The following is a 25064-nucleotide window of genomic DNA, read 5'->3' on the forward strand; positions in this document are numbered from 1 at the left end:
CAAAAATAGACTCTGCAGACATAAAAGTTGCCGGTTTTATTTAAGTATTTTTGGTTTTCAGAATAAATTTCCTGAGAGTATTCCGATTTGTAGACTTCTTCCCATTCATTATTTGACAAATGGAGCAGATTAGATATCTAATAGATTGATCGTTTTGCATAATATTCACGCTCCTATAAAATTTTGTTTTAAAGAATTGACAGAAAATGAAAATAAAATTAAAAAAAAACTTTTTTGAAAAACCTCATCTATCATTAGTTTTTCCATTCATGGGTTATATATATACGGTTTAGGTGAAGACATTGCGGATCTTACTTTGACAGCTTACAGATTATGCTTATTTTTATGATATTTAGAAAAGTTTGATCCAATTCTGTATTAATTGTTCAAGTTTTAAAGGTATTTACTGCAATTAATGATGACAGTCTGATAGCATATACTAATTTTATCAAAGAAACAGAAAAAGATATCAGATTTGTTGAACTATTCTCTAACTTTGATTATAAGAATCGATTACCTAATCAGCAATTAGTGTAAATCACAAATCATATTTCACTCAACTTTGAGTCTACCTGCACGTTGGTTTTAGTACCATTTGATTTGTTGTTTTTATTTTACTCATTGATAACATTTTTTTTCAAATACCAAGCTTAGTTTTATGTGTTTCTAAATTCAAGGAATTTGATTTCGCCGTCCAAACAAATAAAGATTGAGTTATTGCTATCATAATATTAGACATTTTAATAAACAAAAAACAAATATATACAAATTAAAAAATAAAAAATAAATATATATTAAATCATCTTGTTTTCGACGAGAACTGCATAAAGTTTCTCATATGCTGACAATGCTCGCGTGTTTCCTTTATCGGCGGCCATCTTGTAGTAAAATGCTGCTTGGACAAGATCCTTCTTAGTACCTTGACCTTTCTGTGCCATTTGGGCGTAATACATCATCGCGTCTGCATTTCCTTTATCGGCTGAATGTTTAAGATGCTTTGCTGCTTTATCAAGATTCTGGTCAACACCTGTACCATTCTTAAGCATAAGCCCGTACATCAACTCTCCTTTCGCAGAGTCTTTTTGTGTAGCCATTCGGTAGTATTTAGCTGCTTCTTCAAGATTCTGTTTAACAAGTTTTCCGTGTTTGCAGAAACTTGCGAATTGAACAATCGCTTTAACATTTCCTCGGTCGGCCGCCATCTTGATAAGTTGGACTGCTTTCCTTCGGTCACGTTTGATTCCTTCGCCGTTGTAGTACATGGTTGCAAGGTTGTACATAGCATCAACTTCTCCTGAAATGGCTGCTTTCTCGAAGTATTGCGCGGCGGCAACTGGATCTTTATCCATTCCTGTGCCTTTTCGAAGCATCAAACCGATGTTGTTCAATGAGTAAATGTTGCCTTTCTCGGCAGCCATCTTGAAATATTTAGCGGCGGTGTCGTAGTTCCTTCGAACACCAATTCCTGAACAACACATCAATGCGTAGTTGTTCATGCCTAAGGCATTACCTTGATCTGCTGACATCTTGAAATATTTTGCGGCTAAAATAACGTCTTTTTTAACACCTAAGCCGTTTTTCAGAATGATGCCGTAGTTGTTTTGACCTTCTGCATCACCAATGTCGGCACAGAGTTTAGTGTAATATGCCGCACGTTCTAAATCTTTAGCAACACCTTGACCTTTCTGAAGTAACAAACCATAGTTGAACTGTGCTAAAAAGTTACCATTGTCGGCGGCCATTTTATAGTATTTGGCAGCTTCACTGATGTCTTTGTTAACACCATCACCTTCTTCTAACATAACTGCAATGTTATATTGTGCTTCGCTGTTGCCGTTATCGGCGGACATACGCAAATATCGTTCGGCCATCTCGTTGTCTTGTTCCATACCATAACCGTGTTGTGCCATGAAACCAAAGATATATTGTGCATCGATGTCGTTGTCATCATCGGCCAGTTTCCTGAAATATTCTGCTGTTTCTCGCATCGCTTGTTCGTCATCACAATCTTCTTGTGAGAACTTTTTAAGCATGAATTCTGCAGCTTCGTTGTCGTTTTCTGCTGCAATTCGCAACAAATCTAATGCTTCTTGCCGTTCACCACTGTTCAATTTGATAATTGCAAGTTTGACTTGTGCACCAGAATCACCACTATTAGCTGCTCGTCGGTGGACTTTTTCGATTTCCATGGAGCGTGTTTCTGCGGTGATTTCTGGTTGCATGTTGATGTCTTGTGTGATTGATAAGTTTGATGCATCGAAAGAAATGTTTTCGAATGGAGATCCATTTGGATCAATTTCTTCTTCTGCATCATCGGAGTTGTTCGATTTATCTTCCTCTTCTTTCTTCTTTTTATCTTCTTCTTCTTTTTGTTTTTGTTTCTTTTTAGTTTCTTCTTCTTTTTGGTGTCGTTCTGATTCAAGTTTTTCTTCTTGTTCTCGTTTGATTCGTTCTTCTTCTGCTTTCTTTGCTGCTTCTTCATCCGCATGTTTCTTAGCAAGTCGTTGTTCTTCACGCAGTCTTCTTCGTTCTTCACGTGAAAGAGATTGCATTTGTTTCAATCGTTCTTCATCTTCAAGTTTCTGCTCTTCTTCACGTTTCTTAAGATTTGCAATTCGCTCTTCTTCTTTCTTTTTCTCTTCTTCTTCCTTTCGAAGTCGTTCTTCTTCTTTCTTCTTTTGTCGCTCAATTTCATCAAGTTCTTTCTGCTTTTCAAGACGTTTTTTCTCTAATTTGGCTTGTTCTTCTTGTTGTTGCCTGAGTTTTTCGAGTTCTTCCTCTTCTTCTTTCATACGCCTTTCTTGCTCTTTAAGAAGTTCTTGTTCTCGTTCTTTCTCAAGACGAGCCTGTTCTCTGCGTTGTCTTCTTAAATCTCGCTCATAGTTCTTTTTCTCTTCTTCGTCTTTGAATGCTTTCGCCGATTTGTGTGACATCTTTTTAGGCTTCTTCGATTTCTCTGGAGATGTCTTTTCTTCTTGTTCTGGTTGGAAATCGAAATCAACATCTCTTGACTTAACTGTTTCACTTTCTTGGCCTTGATTTCCATCAGAACCTTTTTGAGAATTGGTTTCTTCAGCTTTCAAACGAGCTTCTTCTTCAGCTTTCTTTCTTGCTTCTTCCTCAGCTTTCTTTCTTGCTTCTTCCTCAGCTTTGAGTCTGGCTTCTTCCTCAGCTTTCAAACGAGCTTCTTCTTCGGCCTTTAAACGAGCTTCTTCTTCGGCTTTCTTTCTGGCTTCTTCCTCAGCTTTGATACGAGCTTCTTCCTCAGCTTTGATACGAGCTTCTTCTTCGGCTTTCTTTCTTGCTTCTTCCTCAGCTTTGATACGAGCTTCTTCTTCGGCTTTCTTTCTTGCTTCTTCCTCAGCTTTGATACGAGCTTCTTCTTCGGCTTTCTTTCTTGCTTCTTCCTCAGCTTTGAGTCTGGCTTCTTCTTCGGCTTTGATACGAGCTTCTTTTTCAGCTTTTAATCTGGCTTCTTCTTCAGCCTTCTTTCTGGCTTCTTCTTCAGCTTTCTTTCTTGCTTCTTCTTCAGCTTTGAGCCTTGCTTCTTCTTCGGCTTTCTTTCTTGCTTCTTCTTCGGCCTTTAAACGAGCTTCTTCTTCAGCCTTCTTTCTGGCCTCTTCTTCAGCTTTGATACGAGCTTCTTCTTCAGCTTTGATACGAGCTTCTTCTTCAGCTTTTAATCTGGCTTCTTCTTCAGCCTTGAGTCTGGCTTCTTCTTCAGCTTTCAAACGAGCTTCTTCTTCGGCCTTTAACCGAGCTTCTTCTTCAGCCTTAAGTCTTGCTTCTTCTTCGGCTTTGAGTCTGGCTTCTTCTTCAGCTTTCAAACGAGCTTCTTCCTCAGCTTTCTTTCTTGCTTCTTCCTCAGCTTTGATACGAGCTTCTTCTTCGGCTTTCTTTCTTGCTTCTTCCTCAGCTTTGATACGAGCTTCTTCTTCGGCTTTCTTTCTTGCTTCTTCCTCAGCTTTTAATCTGGCTTCTTCTTCAGCTTTCAAACGAGCTTCTTCTTCGGCCTTTAACCGAGCTTCTTCTTCGGCCTTTAACCGAGCTTCTTCTTCAGCCTTAAGTCTTGCTTCTTCTTCGGCTTTGAGTCTTGCTTCTTCCTCAGCTTTCTTTCTGGCCTCTTCTTCAGCTTTGAGCCTTGCTTCTTCTTCAGCTTTGATACGAGCTTCTTCTTCAGCTTTCTTTCTTGCTTCTTCTTCGGCTTTTAATCTGGCTTCTTCTTCAGCCTTAAGTCTTGCTTCTTCTTCAGCTTTGAGCCTTGCTTCTTCTTCGGCTTTCAAACGAGCTTCTTCTTCAGCCTTAAGTCTTGCTTCTTCCTCAGCCTTTAATCTGGCTTCTTCCTCAGCTTTTAATCTGGCTTCTTCTTCAGCTTTTAATCTGGCTTCTTCTTCAGCTTTTAATCTGGCTTCTTCTTCAGCTTTCTTTCTTGCTTCTTCTTCGGCCTTTAAACGAGCTTCTTCTTCGGCTTTCTTTTTAGCCTCTTCATTTTCTTTCAACTTTGATTCGTCATTATCAGAATAATCATCATAATCAGAATCATTTTCATTCATTTCTTTCTTTGAATCTTCTTGTTTGTTTTGTTCTTCAATTATTACACTTTGACTTTGTTCTTCTTCTTCATTATCACTTTCTTTATTCTCTTCTTTCTTTTCCTTTTGATTTATAACCTTAATATCATTATTATCTTCTTCTTCTGATTCATCGCTTTCTTTATTATTTTGTTGTTTTTCTACATCATTTTCATTGATAACTTTAATTTCATCATTATCTTCTTCTTCTGATTCATCACTTTCTTTCTTACTTGATGATTTTTTTTCAACAACTTTGATTTCATCATTATCTTCTTCATCTTCTTCTTCAGAATCTTTATCTTTATGTAGTTGTTCTTCTTGTTTTTCAGTGATGACTTTGATTTCTTCATTATCTTCTTCGTCTTCTTCTTCATCACTTTTATCCTTCTTTTGTTTTTCTTCTTTATTTTGATTTATGACTTTAATTTCGTTGTTATCTTCTTCATCTTCTTCTTCAGAATCATTATTTTTAGTATTTTCTTTCTTCTTATTTTGTTGTTTTTCGATTTCGTCTTCTTCTTCGTATTCAGTTACTTGTATTTCGTAACTTTCATCACCATATTCTACATCAGTATTCAACAAATCCATTGATTTCGAAGTAGTTTTCTCACTATCAATTTCAGAAAGTCTTTTTACATCATTATCATCATATTCTTCTTCTTCATCGTATTGGCTTTCATTTGATTTCTTGTTATTTTGTTCTATTTTAACAACACGAACATCATTTTCATCTTCTTCCTCTTCTTCTTCGTCTTCTTCTTCATTTTCTTTTTCCTTTTGTTGTAATTTCTTTAGTTTTTCTTGTTCAGCTTTAATTTTTTCTTCTTCCTCTTTTTGTTTTTGTTCTTCAGCCATTTTCTTTCTTAATTCATCGAGTTGTTGAGCAGCTTGTTTCTCCTGTTCTTTCTTCTTTTCCATTTCTTCCTTTTTCTTTTGATCCGCGAGTTTCTTTGCTTCTGCTCTTCTTGCTGCTTCTGCTTTTCTTTGTTCTTCCATGAATTTCTTTTTTTCTAATGCTTCTGCTTGTTTTCTCTTCTTCTCCTCGTCCTGGCGTATCTGCTTCAACAAGGCAATGGCATTTTCATCACCCATATCAGCTGCTTTTTGTAAAAGTTCTTTGGCTTCTTCTTTTTCTTTGTCACTTTTTGCTAAATTGTAAAGTAACTTTCCCAATTCGTAAAAAGCTTCAGGAATATTGTGATCGCAAGCTTCTTTGAGTAATTTAATGGCTTCATCTTTTAGTTCAGGTTTTTCTCTTATTTGGCTTGCATAAAGTTTTCCGAGCATTAATTTCGCCAATACATTTCCAAGGTCACTTAATTTTTGTAAAGCGATTTCGTTGACTTTGTTTTCTTTGTGGCATTCTCTTATTACGTGCAAATGGTCTCTTGCTTCTTCATTTCCATTACCTGCAGCCATCAACACGTATTTTGTTGACTCATCCTGGTCAACTTCGCCACCACATCCTGTATCCATCAACAAACCATACAAAAATTGGGAAATATTGTGTTCTTGATCAGCAGCTTCTTTGAAATAGTACTGGGCTTCTTCGCCATCGAAGTCAACACCTCTTCCTGCATTTAATGCTGATGCAAGTTCGTATTGGCCTTCGATATGATTCAAATTTGCTGCAATTCCGAAATATTTGGCTGCTTCTGGATATTCGCCTTTCTCTTTAAGATACATACCATATTTGTATGCTCCTTCTGCATTTCCTTGGTCTGCTGCTTCTTTGAATAATTTGATTGCTTCTTCTGGTGTCTTTCCTTGGATTTCTCCTGCTTGGCATTGCTTGGCGTACTCAACAATAGCATATTGATTACCAAGTTCGACTGCTTTGAGAAGATATTCTTGAGATTTAATATCTCTCGTCTTGGAAAGCTCGAAGTAAGCTTCTGAATTGTTTCTTGAGCTGGCTTTGAGAAGATATTGCTTACCTTCTTCTTGTCTGCTTGGTTCGTCATCTGTTAATAATAATTTACCGAGAGAAACTTGGCTTTCTGTATCGTCTTGGTCAGCAGCTGTTCTGAAATATTTTTCTGCTTCACTTAAGTCTTGTTCTACGCCTTCTCCTTTCATTATCATATTGGCATATTCTCTGGAAGCCTCTATATGACCATTATCAGCAGCATTCTTCATATATGATGCTGCTTGTGGAAGATCTTGATGTATTTCGCCTTCTTTAAGAGGAATTTCTTCAAATCTAATTTTTCTTTCAGTATTACCAGTATCGTGTGACCATTTGACACCTCTTATGGCTTCTTTCTGTTGTGACAACCCAGGACCAGACGCAAATACACCATGTGAGATGAATCTTGAATCAGCAGATTCATTTACAGCTAACTGAATGTATTCTTCGGCTATCCTTTCATCCTTCGTGCATCCTTCACCGGACTGAAGCATATTACCATACGTAAACCTTGCATCTGCGTTTCCTGAATCAGCTGATAATTTCATGTATCTTGCAGCCTCGTATTTATTCATAGGAATACCAGAACCATTCTTAAATAGTAAGGCGAGATTAAATTCAGCGTCATTATTCCCTGCCGATGCAGATAATTTATAATATTTTGATGCCAAAACTATATCGCGCTCAACTCCTATACCATTATCAAGCATATATCCGTAGTTGTTTTGTGCATATTGATTACCTTGATCCGCTGATTGCTTGAACAGTTGTGCCGCTTCTTCAATATTTTGTTCGACACCAATTCCTGCGCAAAGCATTGTAGCGAGGTTGTTCATGCCGTTTGTGTTCATCTGTTCGGCAGAGAGTTTGTAGTATTCGACAGCTTTCTTTGAATCCTTTTCAATTCCGCAACCATTTTTTAACATCCACGCGTAGTTGTTTTGTCCTTCAGGATTTCCTTGCTCAGCGGCCATTTGGAAGTATTTGGCAGCTAAACGAGCGTTTTTTGGAACTCCATAGCCATTTTTGAGGCAAATACCGTAAGAATTTTGCGCATTAGGTTCGTTTTGATTTGCTGCAAGTAAAAAGTATTTGATTGCTTCTGCTTTGTTCTTTTTCGTGCCTAAACCTTGCTTTAACATCAAAGCATAGTTGTTTTGACTCAATGGATCACCTTTTTCAGCGCCCATCTTATAGTATTTCAAAGCTTCGGGATAATTTTGTTCTACACCGATACCATTTTTCAGCATCATACCAATTTGAAACATAGCTTCTACATTTCCGTTTTCAGCTGATAATCTGTAATAATTTAACGCGAGTTGTTTGTTTTCTTTGAAGTGAATTCCATGTAGAAGTAAATCTGCGTAATCTGGGTAGGCATCTTCGTTGTTTTGTTCTGCTGATTGTTTTATTAATTCGCAGCCTTTTTGTGTTTTCTTTTTAACACCAATTCCTTTCATATATAATAATCCAAGACGATGTTTGGCGTGTGCTTCATTTGCTTTTACACAAATCTTATAATATTTTACAGATTTATCCAAATCTTTTTCGGTATTTTCGTCACCTTCCTCATATTTTCGAGCTAGAAGGTACAATTGATATGGATCTGATGGGATATTTTCTAGATTAGGGTCCCCATCAGACATCTGGAAAATCAATAGTGTAAAATTGAGTCTAAATTTCTGTATTCAATTTTTCAAATCGTTTCTCAGAAGCAGCAAACTTATGATGATAATTTTTTAAACTCAGATGTAAAAATTGCAAAATTTTATCAAAAGTGACATTTATTACATCGTCTAACGGAATTCATTCAAAAGTCGTAATTCTTCTTCACATATCAAGGTTATTCGTTCGGATAATTAATATAATCATGCCATTTAGTATCGAATTTAAAAATTAAGCAATATTGCAAAAGAAATTTCTTCATAATAACATATTTTCGAAATCAGTTGCATCGTTTGCGATCATTAGTCTAAATTTTATAATTATTACGTATGAGTAACCATGGCATCGATAGCCAATCTTTGCAAACTCATCGTCCAAATAACAATTACTTTTTGTCAACATGATAATAGCGCAACCATCATCGTATAATGTCCCATATACGATAAACTAGTATTTTGTGCATATTGTTTGAACTTACCTTTTAATAAAAACACAAAATGAGAATAACTTTTTTATTATCCAATATTGAGTCATTTAATTGGACATTGCCATATTCTGTCATTTATTAACATTTCAACTAGGGATGCGACGGTTTTACGCCATGACCGTTTAAAAATAGAATAATACGCCATTTTTGGGGCCGAATGGCGGGTACGAAGTAGCCGCCATTCGGCCGAATAACAAAACAATACAAAATTATCGCCGTCCTTTTTTTTCTTTCTTTCTCTTTTTTTTTTTTCTCTCTCTCTCTTTCTCTCTTTCTTTTCTCTTTCCTCTTTTTACTCCTCTTTCTCTTTTCATCATTAAACGTAGAAAGATATATTAATATTATTTTGTTCCATATTAAGTTCTGTCAAAATGTAAGCTATTCAATTCTATCGTCGGGGGAAGTATCACAAATCTATCAATTTTTTTGTAAAAGTATACAAAAACATATGGTGTTCAATTAGTTTATAATAATATAAATATTAAGATTATCCAAAATAAGAAAAACTAGGTTTTGAGAACACTTTTGAGATGATAATCAAAATATTTTGATTGAAAAATAATATATTATTTATCAGATATAGAATGGATTTTTTCAAATTTAAAAATTCTGAAAATAAACAGTTTTGTAAAGTAAAAAAAATGAACGAAAACTCGAGACCTCGTATTCCAAATGAATGGGTAAGATATATGTATGAAAAACTTGAAAGTGGTGAGTAAGGATGTCAATTTGGAAGAAAAGTGAGAAAATTTTGATTGTGAACTCATCTCTAATATTTTGGCTCCTTAATATATTTGAATCATGATCTTTGAGAAGAGTTCTCAAAAGTATTCACAAAAGCTATTTTTCCTTGAAATTTAAAAATCCTGTTTATCATATATTACCGAATTCAATTCCCTACATATTTCAAAATATTCTATGAACATTTCAATTTTTGAAAAAAACATATTTTTTCCAAATATATTTATTATCATATTTCTAATAATATTTCCTAAAGCGTCACTTTTTACTTCCTCGATGATTATTTCCCTCTCAAAAAATTCAATAGCTTACATTTTGACAGAACTTAATATGAAACAATTTTAAAATTAAAAAAAAATAAAGAAAGTATAATAAGTAATTATTTAGTTATCGATATATATATGTAAAGTGATAATCTGAGGATAATCTGAGGAGTTTGAGGATAATCTGAGCATAATCTGAGGAGGAGTCTGAGGATTAGACCGATGAGTAGTTTGAGGATAATCTGAGGAGGAGTCTGAGGATTAGACTGAGGAGGAGTCTGAGGATTAGACTGAGGAGTAGTTTGAGGATAATCTGAGGAGGAGTTTGAGGATAATCTGAGGAGGAGTCTGAGGATAATCTGAGGAGGAGTCTGCGGATAATCTGAGGAGTAGTTTCAGGAGTAGTCTGAGGACTAGTCTCAGGACTAGTCTGATGAGGAGGACTCTAAGGAGTAGTCTGAAGAGTAGTCTCAGGAGGAAGATCTGAGGAGGAGTCTTATGAGGAAGATCTGAGGAGTAGTCTGATGAGGAGGGGTCTAAGGAGTAGTCTGAGGATGATGAGTAATCTGATAAGGAGTAGTCTGAGGATGATCTGAGGATAACCTGATGACTAGTCTAGGAGTGGTCTAATAAAAATGTAAAATATTTTCAAAGAAAAAATTCTATGAATTTTATATTTTAATTCTTAGCATTATACTGAATAAAATAAACATAAATATCAAAATTTGAAATTGAATACGCCAAAAAATTGATAATCCACATTCAATATTTTGTAAGTGGCGTACTTTTTGAATACTCGCAATACACCTTGGAGTTCTCAATTTTGAATTCGCCTTTATTTGGGCGACCTCAGAAAAATACGCCATTAAGAAAATATTGTATGAGATTTTAAATTTGAACACGCTCTACCTTAAGGAATTAAATTTATTAAGATATATTTATATATAATAAACGATTACTTAAAAAAAAGTATTTCATCGCTTATGTAAGTGAGTGCGGGACAAATTTGCCAGGTGTCACTTTTTCAATAACCTTAAACTACGCTTTTCTAATTTTTTAAAAAATAACCTTAAATCATATTTGAAGAAATTATGTCTATGATATATGTTTTATGCTAGAATCTTGGAGTTTTCATGCACTACACAAGAGCTCCAAGGTTCCAAGAGTGAATGCTCAATAGCAATTATAGAGATGTACCTTTTCAAAATGACTTTTACTGATTAAATTTAATCAATAGAAGACATTTTGAAAAGGTACCTCTACAATTAGATATACAAGAGATTCAAAGCTTCATTTCAGATAGATTTGAAACTTTGAAACTCTTGGTAGATTTTGAGTGAATGCTGACAATCATCTTTGAGAAGGTTTTCTTTAAGAAAACCTTCTCAAAGAGGTTTCTCAGGAGCCCTGAGGCTCCCTTTCGTAATGATTGGGAGCCTTGGGGCTCCTGAGACGAAGAATGGCTTCGCCGAATCTTTGATCAGCAGAGGCCAAATGAAAAGGCCTCTGCTGATGGATTCTCAGGAGCCCTGAGGCTCCCTTTCGTAATGATTGGGAGCCTTGGGGCTCCTGCAGCAGAGTATCGCTCCGCTCCATTAATTTTTTTAAAAAAGTGCCGTGTGGCAAATTTGTCCTGTTCCCCATCTTTATTATTTTTTTATTCCTTTGAAAAGTGACACTGGATAGTTTGTCCTTTTCTCTATGTAAGTTGCAAAAAAATCACGAAAATAAAAAAATCAAGATTAAGAGTTTCATCGTATAACATCACAAAATTAACCTTATTAGAACTCGAATGAATGGATTATCCGGATTCTAGTTCTCAATATAATAGCCTTAAAAGTGCTTTTCTGAGGGTGGTCTATCGTCTATAGGGCACCCTTAAGATTTTATTTTTAATTTTTGAATTTCTCAAATGGCGAAATTTTTGGGCGAACAAAAAAATGTACGCCCGGTCAAATGGCGTGTTTAACGCATCCCTACATTTCAACAACCTTTTTTAACTCTTATGAGATGTTTATTTTATTTTTCTCAGTTAAGTAATATCTACTTAGGCATTTCTCTTTAAAATTTAATTGAACTATAATAGATATTCTGGAATGCTAATATTACCCTGTCTACATGAGAAAAAATACCGGGTAATAATTTTAAAAGATAAGTAGGTCAAGTTGATTATATTACCCACGCAGATAGTTTAGTGTAAATGATGTGAGATTTGAAGGAGAAAAATTGATATTTGGAAAGGTACTTTCAATAATATTTCATCAGAATGAAGATTATGTATCAAATTAAATCATAGTATCTGGTTGTATACGCATATCAGCGCTGAAAAAGATGATTGATTTTTCATCGATATCAGTGGTTGCCAGAATATTGAAGCGAGACATTGAAAATTTCTCTATTACTTAAACCTGTATCACTGGTAAAAGAATGGAAATCGAAGATGGTTGAAGATGAAAAAATAGTCAAAAAAATCGTTAAAGATTATGAACTAGCGAAGGTTTTATTCGATGAACTATATTGAGTCATTTCTTAGAATATTTTTGCATTATAAAATCCGAAATTAACTGTCAAAATACTCCCTTTTTCAGAGCAAATCATGTAAACCTTTCAAAAATTCGAAAATAATAATAAAAAAAATTTTACTAACACTCAAAAAGAAAAGTTATTAAATACATTAAAATGGGCTGTTTCGGTAGTAAAGTAGAAACAGAGGACCGTTTTATTTGTACTAATAATCCAGAACATAATACTAAGTACCCTGATAACACAGTTGTTAACAGTAAGTACACAGTTTTTACATTTTTGCCTAAGATTTTATGGGCTCACCTTCGCAGATTCATGAACATGTATTTCTTCATCATCGCTATTCTACAGTTATGGTCTGCCGTTACTCCAGTTAATCCTATTACAACTTGGGCACCAATTGTCATTATTTTCGCAGTTGCCTTCGTTCGTGAAGGTTACGATGATATTCAACAACATAAACACGATAAAGTTACAAATGAAAGATTATATAATATTATACGTTCAGAGCGTGAAAAAACTATTCAATCACAATACATTTTACCTGGCGATATTCTGATTTTGAATCGAAATATGGAAGCTCCTTGTGATATATGCTTGCTTTATTCATCAAACGCCGATGGAAAATGCTGTGTTGAAACCGCAAATCTTGATGGAGAAACAAACCTCAAAGAAAAAATTACAGTAAAGCAAACTCAAGAGATGGGTCCAGAAGGACTCCGTACATCTAAAATTTATATAAGATGTGCAGCTCCAAACGCAGATTTGAACAGTTTCGATTCTAGTCTCTTCGTTAACAATCCAGATGGAGAATGCATCCCAATTAATAGCGAGCAGTTCATCCAGCAAGGTGTTTTCCTCAGAAACGTCGATAAAATTTACGGACTCGTATGTTACACAGGAAAGCAAACTAAACTTGGTTTAAACGCTCAGGCACCACCCATCAAATGGACAGAGATTGAAAAGATTCTCAACAAAGTTTCTCTCGGAATTTTCGTTGCCCAACTTATTCTCGCTCTTATTACAGGATCTATCGGTAATTCCTGGAAGAAACATCACAAGGAATCCGAGCCATACCTTTGCTTGAAGGAAGACCATCCAATTGGCGAAAAATTCGATTGGATCGTTTTATACATCCGCTGTTACCTTCTTACATCAATTATGATTCCTGTCTCACTCAAAGTCACCATCGATATCTGTAAATACGTTTACGCCATGTTTATTCGAAATGACAAAAAAATGGTTTATATTAACAAGAACGACCACACAATACAGCAATGTCTTGTTAACAATACATCTGTTATTGAAGATCTCGGCGCAATCCAATACGTATTTACTGATAAAACAGGTACATTAACAGAAAATGAAATGAAATTAACGAAGATTGCAATCGGATCGAGATATTACGGTCACAATGGTCAATCCGAAGATATTCTTGAAGACACTACCCTTACAGAAGCCATCCAATCCCAAGATCATGAAGTTCTTTCCGCAATTTGCAACTTGGCACTTTGCCACACCATCAAAATCATCGATACTGCAAACGGTATCGTCTTTGAAGGTGTTTCCCCAGAAGAAATCTCATTCCACGAGGCATTACAAAAAATTGGTATCATTGTTCGTCAAAATAAGGATGAAACAACCATCAGTTCCGAGAAACTGAATTTTGAGCCATTCAAATTCAGGACTCTCGAGGTTCTTCCTTTCTCATTTACCCGTCGTCGCATGTCCGTCATCGTAGAGAACACTGTTACCAACACAAAGGTGTTATTCATGAAGGGCGCCCACGAAAATGTCGTTGAACATACCGGAGGATCCTATTCCGGCTTCGATTCCCAAGTCGATACATTTTCATCGCTTGGCCTTCGTGTTATGGCACTTTCCATGAAGCAGTTAACAGATCAAGAGTACAACCAGTACAAGGAAGAGATTTTGGCCGCAAGACAGAACCACGATAACAGAATTGCCGAATGCGAGAAGGTTTACGACAAATATGAGCAAGGCCAGAAGTTAATCGGCATCACAGGTATCGAAGATTCCCTTCAGGATGGCGTTCCTCTCACAATCGAAATGCTTCGTGATGCAGGAATCAAAGTTTGGATGGTTACAGGTGATTTAATGAACACAGCCGTCAAAATCGCCCGTTCAACACGTCTTATCTCCAACGATGGCGAAATCATCAAACTTTCAACAGATGCAGCCGGAACAGACTCCAGAACTCTTCTTCAGAAGGTCAGTGAATACGTTGACACCATCAACCATCCATTCTATCTTGTAATCGAAGGATCTGCCTATTGCACGAACGAATTCCTCGGTCCTTTACAGAAAGAATTCGCACAATTGGCTTCAAGAGCTCGTTCTGTCGTTTGCGCGAGAACAATGCCAAAACAAAAGGCTTTTTACGTCGAAGCACTTAAATCTCTTGGCTGCGTGACATGTGCAGTTGGTGATGGTGGTAACGACGTCACGATGCTTAGATCAGCACACATTGGCATTGGTATCATTGGAAAGGAAGGCAGACAAGCAGCTGTTGCAGCTGATTTTGCCATTTCTCAGTTCAGTTACATTCAACGTCTTATTTTAATACACGGCAGATATTCAGCGTACAGGACATCATGGCTTACACAGTTCTGCTTCTACAAATCAATATTACTGGCCTTGATACAAGTTGGATATCTCACAATGAATGGTTATTCAGGATCATCATATATGAACGATTTCAACTTGATGTGTTACAATGCCATTTTCACAATTTTGCCAGTCATCTTCTTCATGTTCGATAAAGATGTTGAAGAGTCAACAATCTACTTGCATCCATTTGTTTACACTGACTCCAGAAAGAGAATGTTTATCAACGCAAGAACAGTTTTCTGGTGGATTATAAGATCAATTTACCAGGCAATTGTTATTTGTGTTATTGCATTCAACGCTTTCGATGTTGAACACATTAACGGTTTGGATGGATCGGCAGCGAACTTGGCTGAATCACAGCAGATTGTTTATTCCAGTTTGATATTGATTGTCGTTGTTACAACAACAATTGATACACAGAACTGGACATCTCTCAACTTCATCTTCATTTGGGGTAACTGGGTTATTTATTTGCTCGCTGCTGTTTGCGCGAACATGATCAATGATTTCTCAATTACTCGTAAGATGTACTTGGTAATGCTAAGGACAATGGCTGATCCTCTTGCTTGGTTCACTGTTGTAACTATCACAGGCGTTGCAACAATCCCTGTTTTGTTCGTTCAAGCTTTGTTCGCTACTTATTTGCCAACAAGAAGCCAGTCACTCAGATTTAACGAAATCATCGTTCAGTGCGAGTATAAACCGGTGTATTTGGTTGATTTGACAGCTAAAGAAAACCAGTTCGTTGTCTCCAACTTGTATGCTGCTCCTCCAGAAACAATTTGGGATCAGTCGCATAATATATTCGCACCAATATTAGCACTTTTCGGATGTTGGAAGTAAAAAATATTAATTTTTATTATTATTATTTGCAAATCTCAAAGATTTTTCTTTTTGAACATAATAGAAATTCATAGAAATAGTTGACCATTGTGCTTCGCATGATAATGCTCTTCAAAATTCATATCCAAGATTGAATATTGTTCATTTTGTTTTGTATACTATATTAATTCTATCTACTATGAATATTATGTAATTAGTTTGATATTAATGCAATATTGGTCGGGTCCCCAATTGTCCCCCAAGCGACATCCTTAATTATGATGATCATACAATTGATTTGTTTTATTGATAAATGATGTCAAAACAATAATTGAGTATTTTTCCATAATTCTGATCCTGCATTATAAACTTTCTCTATTATACCTATTGTGATGGCAAACATTGATAAATTTACAATTACAACACCCAATGTAGACGAAATTGATAAAAAGACCTAAGATTATTCGAAATTGTGATATAATTTTAAACATATGTTTATTGTAGGATTGATTTTTTAGAAAATTTTAATAAAATGAATTTCATGATTTTATAAATTTACGTTACTCAATTTTCAAAATTTTAATGTTTTCTCATCCTAAAAACAGTATCGTCTTAAATGCAGGTGACCCAATTCCTCCTCCACCTGGATGCGAGATAGGCCGTGATAAAAGACCGCCGCCAATGATTTTAACGTATCATAAAGATACGAAAGGATACACTCCTAAACAAGTTAAAGAAATGATTGACGCAAAAAACAAATACAAACAAGAATGCGAAATCGTTGAAGTACAAAGAGAGTTAGCTCGCTTTGAATCTAGAATGAATCCTAGCAAGAAAGGAAAATATCCAATGCCATCTTATCCAGCACCACCAAAAATCGATGATGATCTCGTTAATGCATTCAGTGAGCCTGAAGCAACGAAGTTTTACGATTTTCCAATTCCTCAAAACCCTTTGAAGCAAAAGAAAGAATGTCATCATACAGAAGTACATATGGCTCGTGGTTGCCCGTGCTGCAATCCCGAAAAATATTCCGAAATCAAACCAAGAACAGCAAGATCTCAATTAACAACTACAAGAACAATAGATGTCAATCCAAAGAAAAAGGAGGAAATGCCATATCAAATTGGAAACTCTTACTGGAATGTTCTTGATGAAACATCAGTTCCTGAACGTCCGAAAACCCATAGAAACATCCAAAAAAATCGTCCTCAATTTTCGATGCTTAGAACTGGTCCAAGGCCAGGCGGAATTCCAATTGTTCTTGATGATCTTGCAGCATCAAGGGCTCGCGGTGAGGAAGACTACAGAAGAAGATGCTCTAAACTAGATGACCAAGAAATGCAAAAGAGAGAAGAAGAATTGAGAAAAAGATCAGAAACAAGCAGATTGAAGTCATCAAGAAGAGATCAACAAATGAGGACTATATCCGCATTGAGTGGTCAAGCTTGGGCTACTGGAAAGACTTTATCTAGAACAGGATCAAGAAATGAAACAAAAAGAGAAATTAAAGTTGAAAAAGAGAAATTACCTAAAGATGTTGAAGAAGATCTTAAAAGAGTGGCTGAATATGATGATAAGATATACTATGAACGAAAGAAAGCTCAACAACCAGCTGATGAATTGGAAAGATTAATCATGTTGGCTGGATTGCAAGTTTAAGACTTGTTTTATGCTATTGTTTATTGTTTGTTATAATTGATTCAATATATTGTTAGATATTTGTATTTATAAAATTGAATTTTTGTTAGATAATGACGATTTTTTCATTTGAAATGCTCCATCTTATTCCAGCCAGTCATTATGAGCAATAATCAGACTTCCAATAGTTTATAAAATTTCAAAAAATACGTCCGTTAAAAATGGATCAAATTCTCTCCTTAGAAGAGCTTAAGAAAATATCGAAATCTTCTGAGAAGAACTTCTACGAGTTCGATCTATCAGCAATCTACATTGATTATTGGAATCCTCTTAAATATACGTTAATTCAGAATGGACCTCTAAATATTCAAGGAATAGGATTCAATTATCAAACATTTATTAATTTTCAAGCACAGCTTAAGCAAGCTAAAAAGAATACATCATCAAAAGGCATGTATCACCCACCAATTGAATACGAAGGATCAATTCAAAAGAATTGCAAGGATTTAATACCAGAACTTATTGGTCTTCTTTCTCGTATCATTCCAAAGACTCGTACTATCAGACAATTATCTTTCCGCACGATGCCTTTTGGTTTAAATGAAATTGAAATTTTGTCTCAATCTATTATTCAATGCAACTCATTACGCGTTTTAAAGTTCTCAGATATACCCCTTTATGACAATGGCTTTGCAAAGATTTGCGAGTCTCTTAAACGTCAAGCAGTACAAGAATTACAATGCAAGAACTGCGGATTGTCTGATGCTATTATCCCAGCATTCGTTGATTTGCTTGAAAATCATTGTAGAATCCAGAAAATCGCCGAAAAACATGCAGAACAGAATAAAGATAAGAATCTCGGTCTTGTTTGCCTACATGTCATTGATTTCTCAAATAATAATCTTACAACAAGATTTGTTGATGAAATTCATGAAATATTAGATTCATCTCCTGTTACAAGTTTAGAATTAACTGGAAATGATGATATCGATTTTTCAACAGTCCAATCACCAAAGATTGTTCTTGGAGGCGGTGATGATTCTACAGATAAATCATCTAGCATATCAGCACGTGAAAAAGAACTTGAAAGAGAAAATTTGAGATTAAAACGTGTTGTTTCAAGCTTAGTTCAAGGAAAAGATGTTGTAGCTCTTAGATCAGATATGTATGCAGTTGGTGACAGAGCAAATGAACTTGCAGAGCATGTCCGAATTCTGGATGAATTATGCATGAAATTCGAAAGCGGAGAAATGTCACCACCACGACCAAAGAAGAAACCTGCTAAGAAGAAACGTGCTCAATCTGCTCGTTCCAGATTATTTCCATACTAATTTTTTTATTATGTAATTAATAAGTAAAGTAATGTCGTTTTATTATTATTAATGAACAAAGATGTATAGTTTGAAATCCACTGTACCTGTTTCCCATTTCTCTGTTATTAGTGCTTGATAAGCACATATTTCGTTGGCTCAAAAATTCCTTTTTTCAAGGGCATAGAATTACATGCAATCGATAAAATTATATTCACTATACGTACAAGTCTGTGTTGATACATATTGCTATAGAGAGTTTTCTCTTAAGCTATAAGGATTGCAAGATAGAGATCATGAAAGTCTCCGTAGAGCCTTTATATTGAAAATTTGGATCATTTTCAAGGAAAATGCATTTATCAGCAAGTCAAACATTATTAAAATTCTCTAAATTAAGCTAATAGGAGCTTTGTGTATTGAATTTCGCCATCAATTTTATATTTTGATAATAATTTTAGCATTTTGATTCAAATAATAAGGGATAAATAGTTGTAGTATATAATGTTTTATATTTTTGGTAAAAATGAAAAGATATTTTATATTTTAATTCTAATATTTAACTAAAATAAAAGATGTACAAAAAAACTCGCTGTTAAGAATAAATCATATAACATAACTTGATCTTACTTCTTCTTATTCTTTCCAGCCACCCATGCCTGTCTCATTGAAGCCTCGAGACCTTCAATTCCACCGACAGATCTGAGCATTTCCTTATCCATTGACTTGGCCATCTTCATGACTTGTTCCTTGAACTGTCTTTCATTTGCGAAGTTCGGTTGTTCGGTCTGAGACATCAATGCGAGAGTCTTCTTGTCCATTCTCTTGAACATTGTCTCCCAACGACGCTGCTCGTTGATCACGTACTGTACAAATGGCGGAGGCATTCCAGATCCGGAGCAAAGTCTTGCGATACGAGATTCATCGTTTTTGAAGAGAAGAGGGTTCTCTATTTCGGATGTAGACATCGCATCGATGACGACAAGGATTCTTTTGACGGTATCTTTTGTATGTTCTGGATCATTCTTCATGCCAGGCTTAATTCCTTGGGCAATTGTAATAGAATCGAGCATAGAGTTAAAGTTACCGACATCGAGAACCATCTTGTATTGATTGTAAAGATCTCTGAACGAGAATTGGCCTTTTTGAATATGTTCCGCGATTTCTTTATTTGCTTCCTTATCAATTTCTTCGAGAGTGCGCTGGATGACACCGGGATCTTGAATACCGAGAAGACGGGAAACAAATGAGTTCGGATCGAACCATTCAAGGTCTGTAAATTGTTCACCAGAACCAATGAAGCTGATTGGTGAGTTCGTAGCGGCAACAGCTGATAAGGCACCACCACCTTTAGCGTTGGAATCGAGCTTTGTGATGATGATTGATCCGACACCGACGGCGTTCTTGAAACCAAGGGCTTGGTCGTAAGCGGCTTGACCAATTGTACCATCCATAACGAAAATGATCTCGTGAGGGTTAACAGCGGCTGCTAACGCCTTCATTTCGGCGAAAAGAGCTTCTTCTTGCATGTGACGACCGGATGTATCGATAATGACGATCTCGTACTTGTCCTTCCTGAACTTTTCGATACCTTTCAGGGCGGCCTGAACTGGGTCTTGTTCTGTGAAATCAACGAAATAAGGAATTCTGGCTGTCTGAGCGTTCTGCATGAGCTGTTCACGAGCACCAGCACGGAAAGTATCTGCTGCAATAACGCCTGTTCTCCAGTTACGACGCTTGTAGAAATTTGCAAGTTTTGTGACGGTTGTAGTCTTACCAGCACCTTGCAAACCAACCATCATGAAAATATTGAGCATCTTCTTCTGTGGTTTGTATGCAGGAATGCCAGGATCAATTAATTTAACTAATTCATTGAAAACTGCTTTTTCTATAACACGACGAATTGAAAGACCAGGTGGAATCTCTTTGAAGTTGATGCTGTCCTTCAATCTGCGTGAAAAATCGAAAACGATCTCCTTGGAACAATCGGCCGCGATGAGACTTTTCGCAACTTCGGCCATGAAGGTTACGTAAACTTTCTCATCGATGGTCTTCGACTCGGAGAGCTTCTTAATACTCCCCATAAGCTTCTCACCAAGGTCTTGGAGCATTTTTTATATTTCTGATTTTGTCAAAAAAATAATCGAATTTTGATCTCAGTGTCACTTTTCGTCAGATTTGAATTCTGACACCAATATTCAACCATCAATCATTCGAAAATGTTTCCATTCACATTCATTTCTGAATATTTTGCTTAACGAATGGACAGTATGATGTAAATATCTAAATTGATCAAAGTAAAAATAGATATTTTGGATGAGAAATTGCATTATATCACCAAACTACAACGCATATGGCTTTTCAAAGTAATTCATTGTTTATCTTGGCAATTCGAAAAAAAAAAATATAAGAATATTATCAAAATGGCCATTTTCTAATATATCACAGTGGTGATGTTCTTTGTTAACTATATTATATGAAATCTTGATTAATATGATAGTAAATTATCTTTTTAATCTTTAGACATCTAACTTCCAAAATAAAAAAAAATCTTGCATTCTATGACAATCAATCTATAAAGACATGTAAGTTTTTATTCAAGAAACTGTGCGTGAGCCAAAATTAATATAGATAATAATGAGAGAAAAAGTATTACATCTATAAAATATAAAATCATTAACTGATTTAGGAATATAGTATGGAATAGTGATAATTTCGATAGAGATATAATTAATTACATCAATTGTTGTTTGATCTGCAATTTTAGTGCCTTGATCAAAGTGAACAAAAACTGAAAATCTTCCAAAAAAATCCTTACAGGTCTCTGATAAAACTGTTTGACTTGTAATATATAAATGACTTACTATTGGAAATGTTGTTTTGGGATTAAATGTTATATTAAACCTTCCTAGAATATAAATATTCTTTAAATTTGAATCAACAGCAAATACATTTTCACCAAATGTGAGATTTATGTTGTTTTGAAACGTAATACTTTTTAAATTTGTGCAAGATGCAAAGGCATTTGTATCAATATACGAAACTTTTCCAGGAATTGATATATTCATTAATGAGCTGCATCCAGAAAAAGCACCAAATCCAATTCTTGTAATTTTTTCTGGTATTGAAAAATTTGTTAATGATCTGCACCAATTAAATTCATACATTTCAATCGATGTAATTTTTTCTGGAATTAAAATATTTGATAAATTTATACAATCGGCAAATGCAGATTTTCCAATCCAAGTAATGTTGTTGTGAAGCTTCACTGATGCAATTTTTACCCGATAAAAACAAAAATCGGAAATATTTGTAACATAACTAGGAACTATATATTCACGATCCGGATATGACTCAAGTACTCTATATAATGTAAAATTATCTGTACCTTTATATAGAGACTTAAATTCAAATAGATAATTTTTATTTTCTGGATCAACTGTAATACTTTCTAAATATTTACAATTATTAAATGCTGTTGGATGTATTGTATCTAGATTCTTTGGAATAAAAAATGAAGTAAGTTTTGTTCCATAAAATACCCATATACCTAATTTTTTTAGGTTAGAATTTTTTGAAATTTTAATTGTCGTCAAACTACGCCCTAAAAAACAGAATCAGAAATAGTTTCTACAGAATCTGGTAAGTCAAATGATTGAATAGCAGTATTAGAAAAACAACCACTTTGTATATTTGAAATATTTTTAGGGAGTATAACTAATTTCAAAGAAGAGCATTTTAAAAATAAACATTCCGGAAGTTCAGTAAGTTTATTGCAATTACTGAGATCTGCTGATTCTAATTTTGTTTTATAAAAGCTATACGAACCAATTTTAGTAATTTGACTGTTTTCTTCGAATCTAAGTGATGTTATTGTATTTTTGCAGTTTTCGAAGGCATAATAATATAATGTGCTATAGATTTCTGTGACAATTTCAGGAATGACAACTTCTCCACTTAATTCTTCTGAGCAATTAACAATAACTTGATTCTGTTCATCTTGATATATAAAAAAGTCAGTGCTCGTACTTTTAGAAGATAGAAAGAAAAACAGTATTAAATAAAATTAATAAATGATAAAATTCATTATTAAATTTCCGTCGAAAATTGGTAAATTCGGTAAATTTGAACAACAGGCAGCAATTATGTATTTTCAAAGCTAGTATGCTAAAAAGCATAGTTTTCAAATGCTGGGTTCTTTCGAAATCGGAAATTATGTGGTAAAAATTGGTTATTATTTAGTAAAATCATTAAATTTTATCGATTTGTAATGAATACATCAATATTTTTGATTTCTTTAATGTAATTTTCGAATCATTTTTTAATTTCAATTGTATTTTATGGTTGTAATCTTCATTGAATTCCAGACTTATCATTTTGAAGCATTAATTTGGTAAAAGTGAATGATTAATGATAGGAGATGGAATTAATTCCATTATAAAAATAGAAAATTTAGAATGTTTACATTTGTAAAGTGTCAAATCTCTTATTTCTCATTCATTTTCAAGATAATCACAGTTTTAATTTTCCAATGGGCATAGATCCAACACGTAATATCATTGTATGTCTAAAATTGAATCCGCATGCAAGATTCAAATATTTTGATTCACAAACCCTTTCAAAACTTCGAAATCCGTAGCCTAAGCCCTTATAAATATGGAATTGATTAAAAATGTTTTCACTGAAGAGTCCTTTATTGAGTCTGGAAGAATGTACGTTTAAAAAAATAAATGACTTTCGAGGAAAGATATGAACTTATCATTCAAAATTTCGCATCTCGTAGAAAAGAGATGTTAGAACTAATGAGTAATGTTGTTCCGACTGCAGCAGAAATGCATAGAAGAACTTGGCGTTTGCAACAATTAGATAACGCTATCTACGATATTAAAACGACATTAGCAGCATGTAACCAGCAATTAGATAAGGAGAGAGATCAGTTAGATAAATTATCGACAGAAAATGAAAGACTACTTGCTCAAGAAAGAAAATTAACTGAAGATATTAAGCTTTTAGAAGGAGTTACGGGTATGCAAGCTGTAATTCCGTGTGATGCTCAAACTGGACTCATGGGTGAGATAAACGAAATGGCAGAAGAATTTAGAAATAGTTTTGCAGATTTCTACTTCAATTTACCAAATATCAAGCAAGAACTAAAACCAGACTTAACTCTCGAAAAGGAAGGTAACATTCTTATTGATTCACTCAAAGATTACGTTACTTTACAATTTGATCATCGTGCAGCTGATGCAACTTTATCAAAGATAGCAGAAGAGAGAAGCATAGAAGCAGACAAACTTGAAAAATCACTTGCAGATGATGCAATGAAGATTGAACGCGAAATTGAAGCTCAAAGAAAGGAAATTGAAGATGCAGCAGGAAAAACCAAAGATGAACTTCAAGAACAAACAAAGAAGATTCGTGATGAAGGCAAGAAACAGATTTCCCAGGTCAAGAAGGAGCAGGAAGAGCTGAAGAAGCGAATTGCATCATTCACAGACAAAAAGAGAAGGAAAGAGATGAGATGCAAGAATCTTCAATCTCGAAACACTGCTATCAAAGAAAACTTCAGGAGAAGATCAAAAGAAATCGAATTAGAACTCGACAGACTAGAAAACAGACTTGAGATCATCAAGAGACAGCCAAAGACAGTAGACAAGGCACTTATTAACATTGCTTTAGTATTAACAGAAAAATCTGAGAAGATGAATCAAGCTATTGCTCAGATGAGAAGTGATATTGCTGACTTTAATAATTGGTTGCGCAAATAGAAAAAAAAATTGTTTATTATTTTTTGTTATATTTTTTAAATAAATCAAAAGTTATTGAATCTTATCATGTATTCATAAGCTAGTAGTAAAGTCATCGTTTATGTGCATCTATTATTCTAAATTCTTGTTCATATAATGCATTTTTGTAGCTGGAATTTGGACAGAAAATAAAAATCTAAAAAAGTGACACAGTATACGTTTGGAAATGGCATCAGTGATACCATTAGAGTTATTCTATGCAACATCAATGGACGTTGACCATCCAGCATCAAATGTTGTTGATGCCGATGAAACTACGTTCTGGACTACAACAGGTCTCTTTCCACAAGAATGTGTTCTTAAATTCAAAACACCAGCACAGATTATTCGCGTAACAACAATTACAGGAAAAGTTAAGGCTATATCGCTTTATGCTTCAACAGATGCTGATTTAACACAATGGATTGAAATTGATACATATAATCTTCCAGCTCAACCTATCAAACAACAAGAAACACACCAATTAAACTTACGTAGTACAACATATGGTATTAAAGTTGTTGTTAACCAAGGTTGGGGTCCATTCACAGCTTTATACGTTTTACGCGTAGAAGGTGTACCTGTTCATGAACAACCTAAATAAAGTAGGCCTAAATGTAATTATTTATTTTAAATCTTAGACGTGTTTATTTATATTTACCTTTTATACAAAATTTATAAAATCATTTATATTAATCATATATGAAAATTATAA

The 25064-nt window shown here is 34.7% G+C and overlaps 7 protein-coding genes across 7 annotated transcripts, besides 5 other annotated features; 5 read left to right on the top strand and 2 right to left on the bottom strand.

Annotated features, from left to right (window-relative positions):
• Positions 1 to 735: 735 nt before the first annotated feature.
• On the bottom strand, positions 736 to 8134 carry TVAGG3_0556780 (SEL-1-like protein family; the record flags this gene model as incomplete). The annotated part of the gene is made up of 1 exon (XM_001326095.1): positions 795 to 8129. The coding sequence occupies one exon, from the start codon at positions 8127 to 8129 to the stop codon at positions 795 to 797; it is 7335 nt and encodes a 2444-aa protein (XP_001326130.1).
• Positions 8135 to 8981: 847 nt separating this feature from the next.
• Positions 8982 to 9023: a mobile genetic element.
• Positions 9024 to 9673: 650 nt separating this feature from the next.
• Positions 9674 to 9715: a mobile genetic element.
• A 915-nt stretch (positions 9716 to 10630) lies between these two features.
• Positions 10631 to 11280: a mobile genetic element.
• Positions 11281 to 11339: a mobile genetic element.
• A 60-nt stretch (positions 11340 to 11399) lies between these two features.
• Positions 11400 to 11517: a mobile genetic element.
• A 786-nt stretch (positions 11518 to 12303) lies between these two features.
• Positions 12304 to 16061, top strand: TVAGG3_0556850 (putative phospholipid-transporting ATPase family; the record flags this gene model as incomplete). Its single annotated transcript, XM_001326094.1, has 1 exon — positions 12319 to 15636. The coding sequence occupies one exon, from the start codon at positions 12319 to 12321 to the stop codon at positions 15634 to 15636; it is 3318 nt and encodes a 1105-aa protein (XP_001326129.1).
• A 136-nt stretch (positions 16062 to 16197) lies between these two features.
• TVAGG3_0556860 (uncharacterized protein) lies at positions 16198 to 17277 on the top strand (the record flags this gene model as incomplete). Its single annotated transcript, XM_001326093.1, has 1 exon — positions 16198 to 17277. One exon carries the CDS (start codon positions 16198 to 16200, stop codon positions 17275 to 17277), a length of 1080 nt encoding a protein of 359 aa, XP_001326128.1.
• Positions 17278 to 17477: 200 nt separating this feature from the next.
• On the top strand, positions 17478 to 18587 carry TVAGG3_0556870 (centrosomal protein of 78 kDa family; the record flags this gene model as incomplete). Its single annotated transcript, XM_001326092.1, has 1 exon — positions 17478 to 18587. The coding sequence occupies one exon, from the start codon at positions 17478 to 17480 to the stop codon at positions 18585 to 18587; it is 1110 nt and encodes a 369-aa protein (XP_001326127.1).
• Positions 18588 to 18824: 237 nt separating this feature from the next.
• TVAGG3_0556880 (signal recognition particle 54 kDa protein family) lies at positions 18825 to 20789 on the bottom strand (the record flags this gene model as incomplete). The annotated part of the gene is made up of 1 exon (XM_001326091.2): positions 19190 to 20674. One exon carries the CDS (start codon positions 20672 to 20674, stop codon positions 19190 to 19192), a length of 1485 nt encoding a protein of 494 aa, XP_001326126.1.
• Positions 20790 to 23283: 2494 nt separating this feature from the next.
• TVAGG3_0556890 (uncharacterized protein) lies at positions 23284 to 24410 on the top strand (the record flags this gene model as incomplete). Its single annotated transcript, XM_001326090.1, has 1 exon — positions 23294 to 24331. One exon carries the CDS (start codon positions 23294 to 23296, stop codon positions 24329 to 24331), a length of 1038 nt encoding a protein of 345 aa, XP_001326125.1.
• A 119-nt stretch (positions 24411 to 24529) lies between these two features.
• Positions 24530 to 25057, top strand: TVAGG3_0556900 (intraflagellar transport protein 25-like protein family; the record flags this gene model as incomplete). Its single annotated transcript, XM_001326089.1, has 1 exon — positions 24537 to 24953. One exon carries the CDS (start codon positions 24537 to 24539, stop codon positions 24951 to 24953), a length of 417 nt encoding a protein of 138 aa, XP_001326124.1.
• Positions 25058 to 25064: the final 7 nt, after the last annotated feature.

This window comes from Trichomonas vaginalis, chromosome II, assembly GCF_026262505.1.
Source record: "Trichomonas vaginalis G3 chromosome II, whole genome shotgun sequence".
NCBI lineage: Eukaryota > Parabasalia > Trichomonadida > Trichomonadidae > Trichomonas > Trichomonas vaginalis.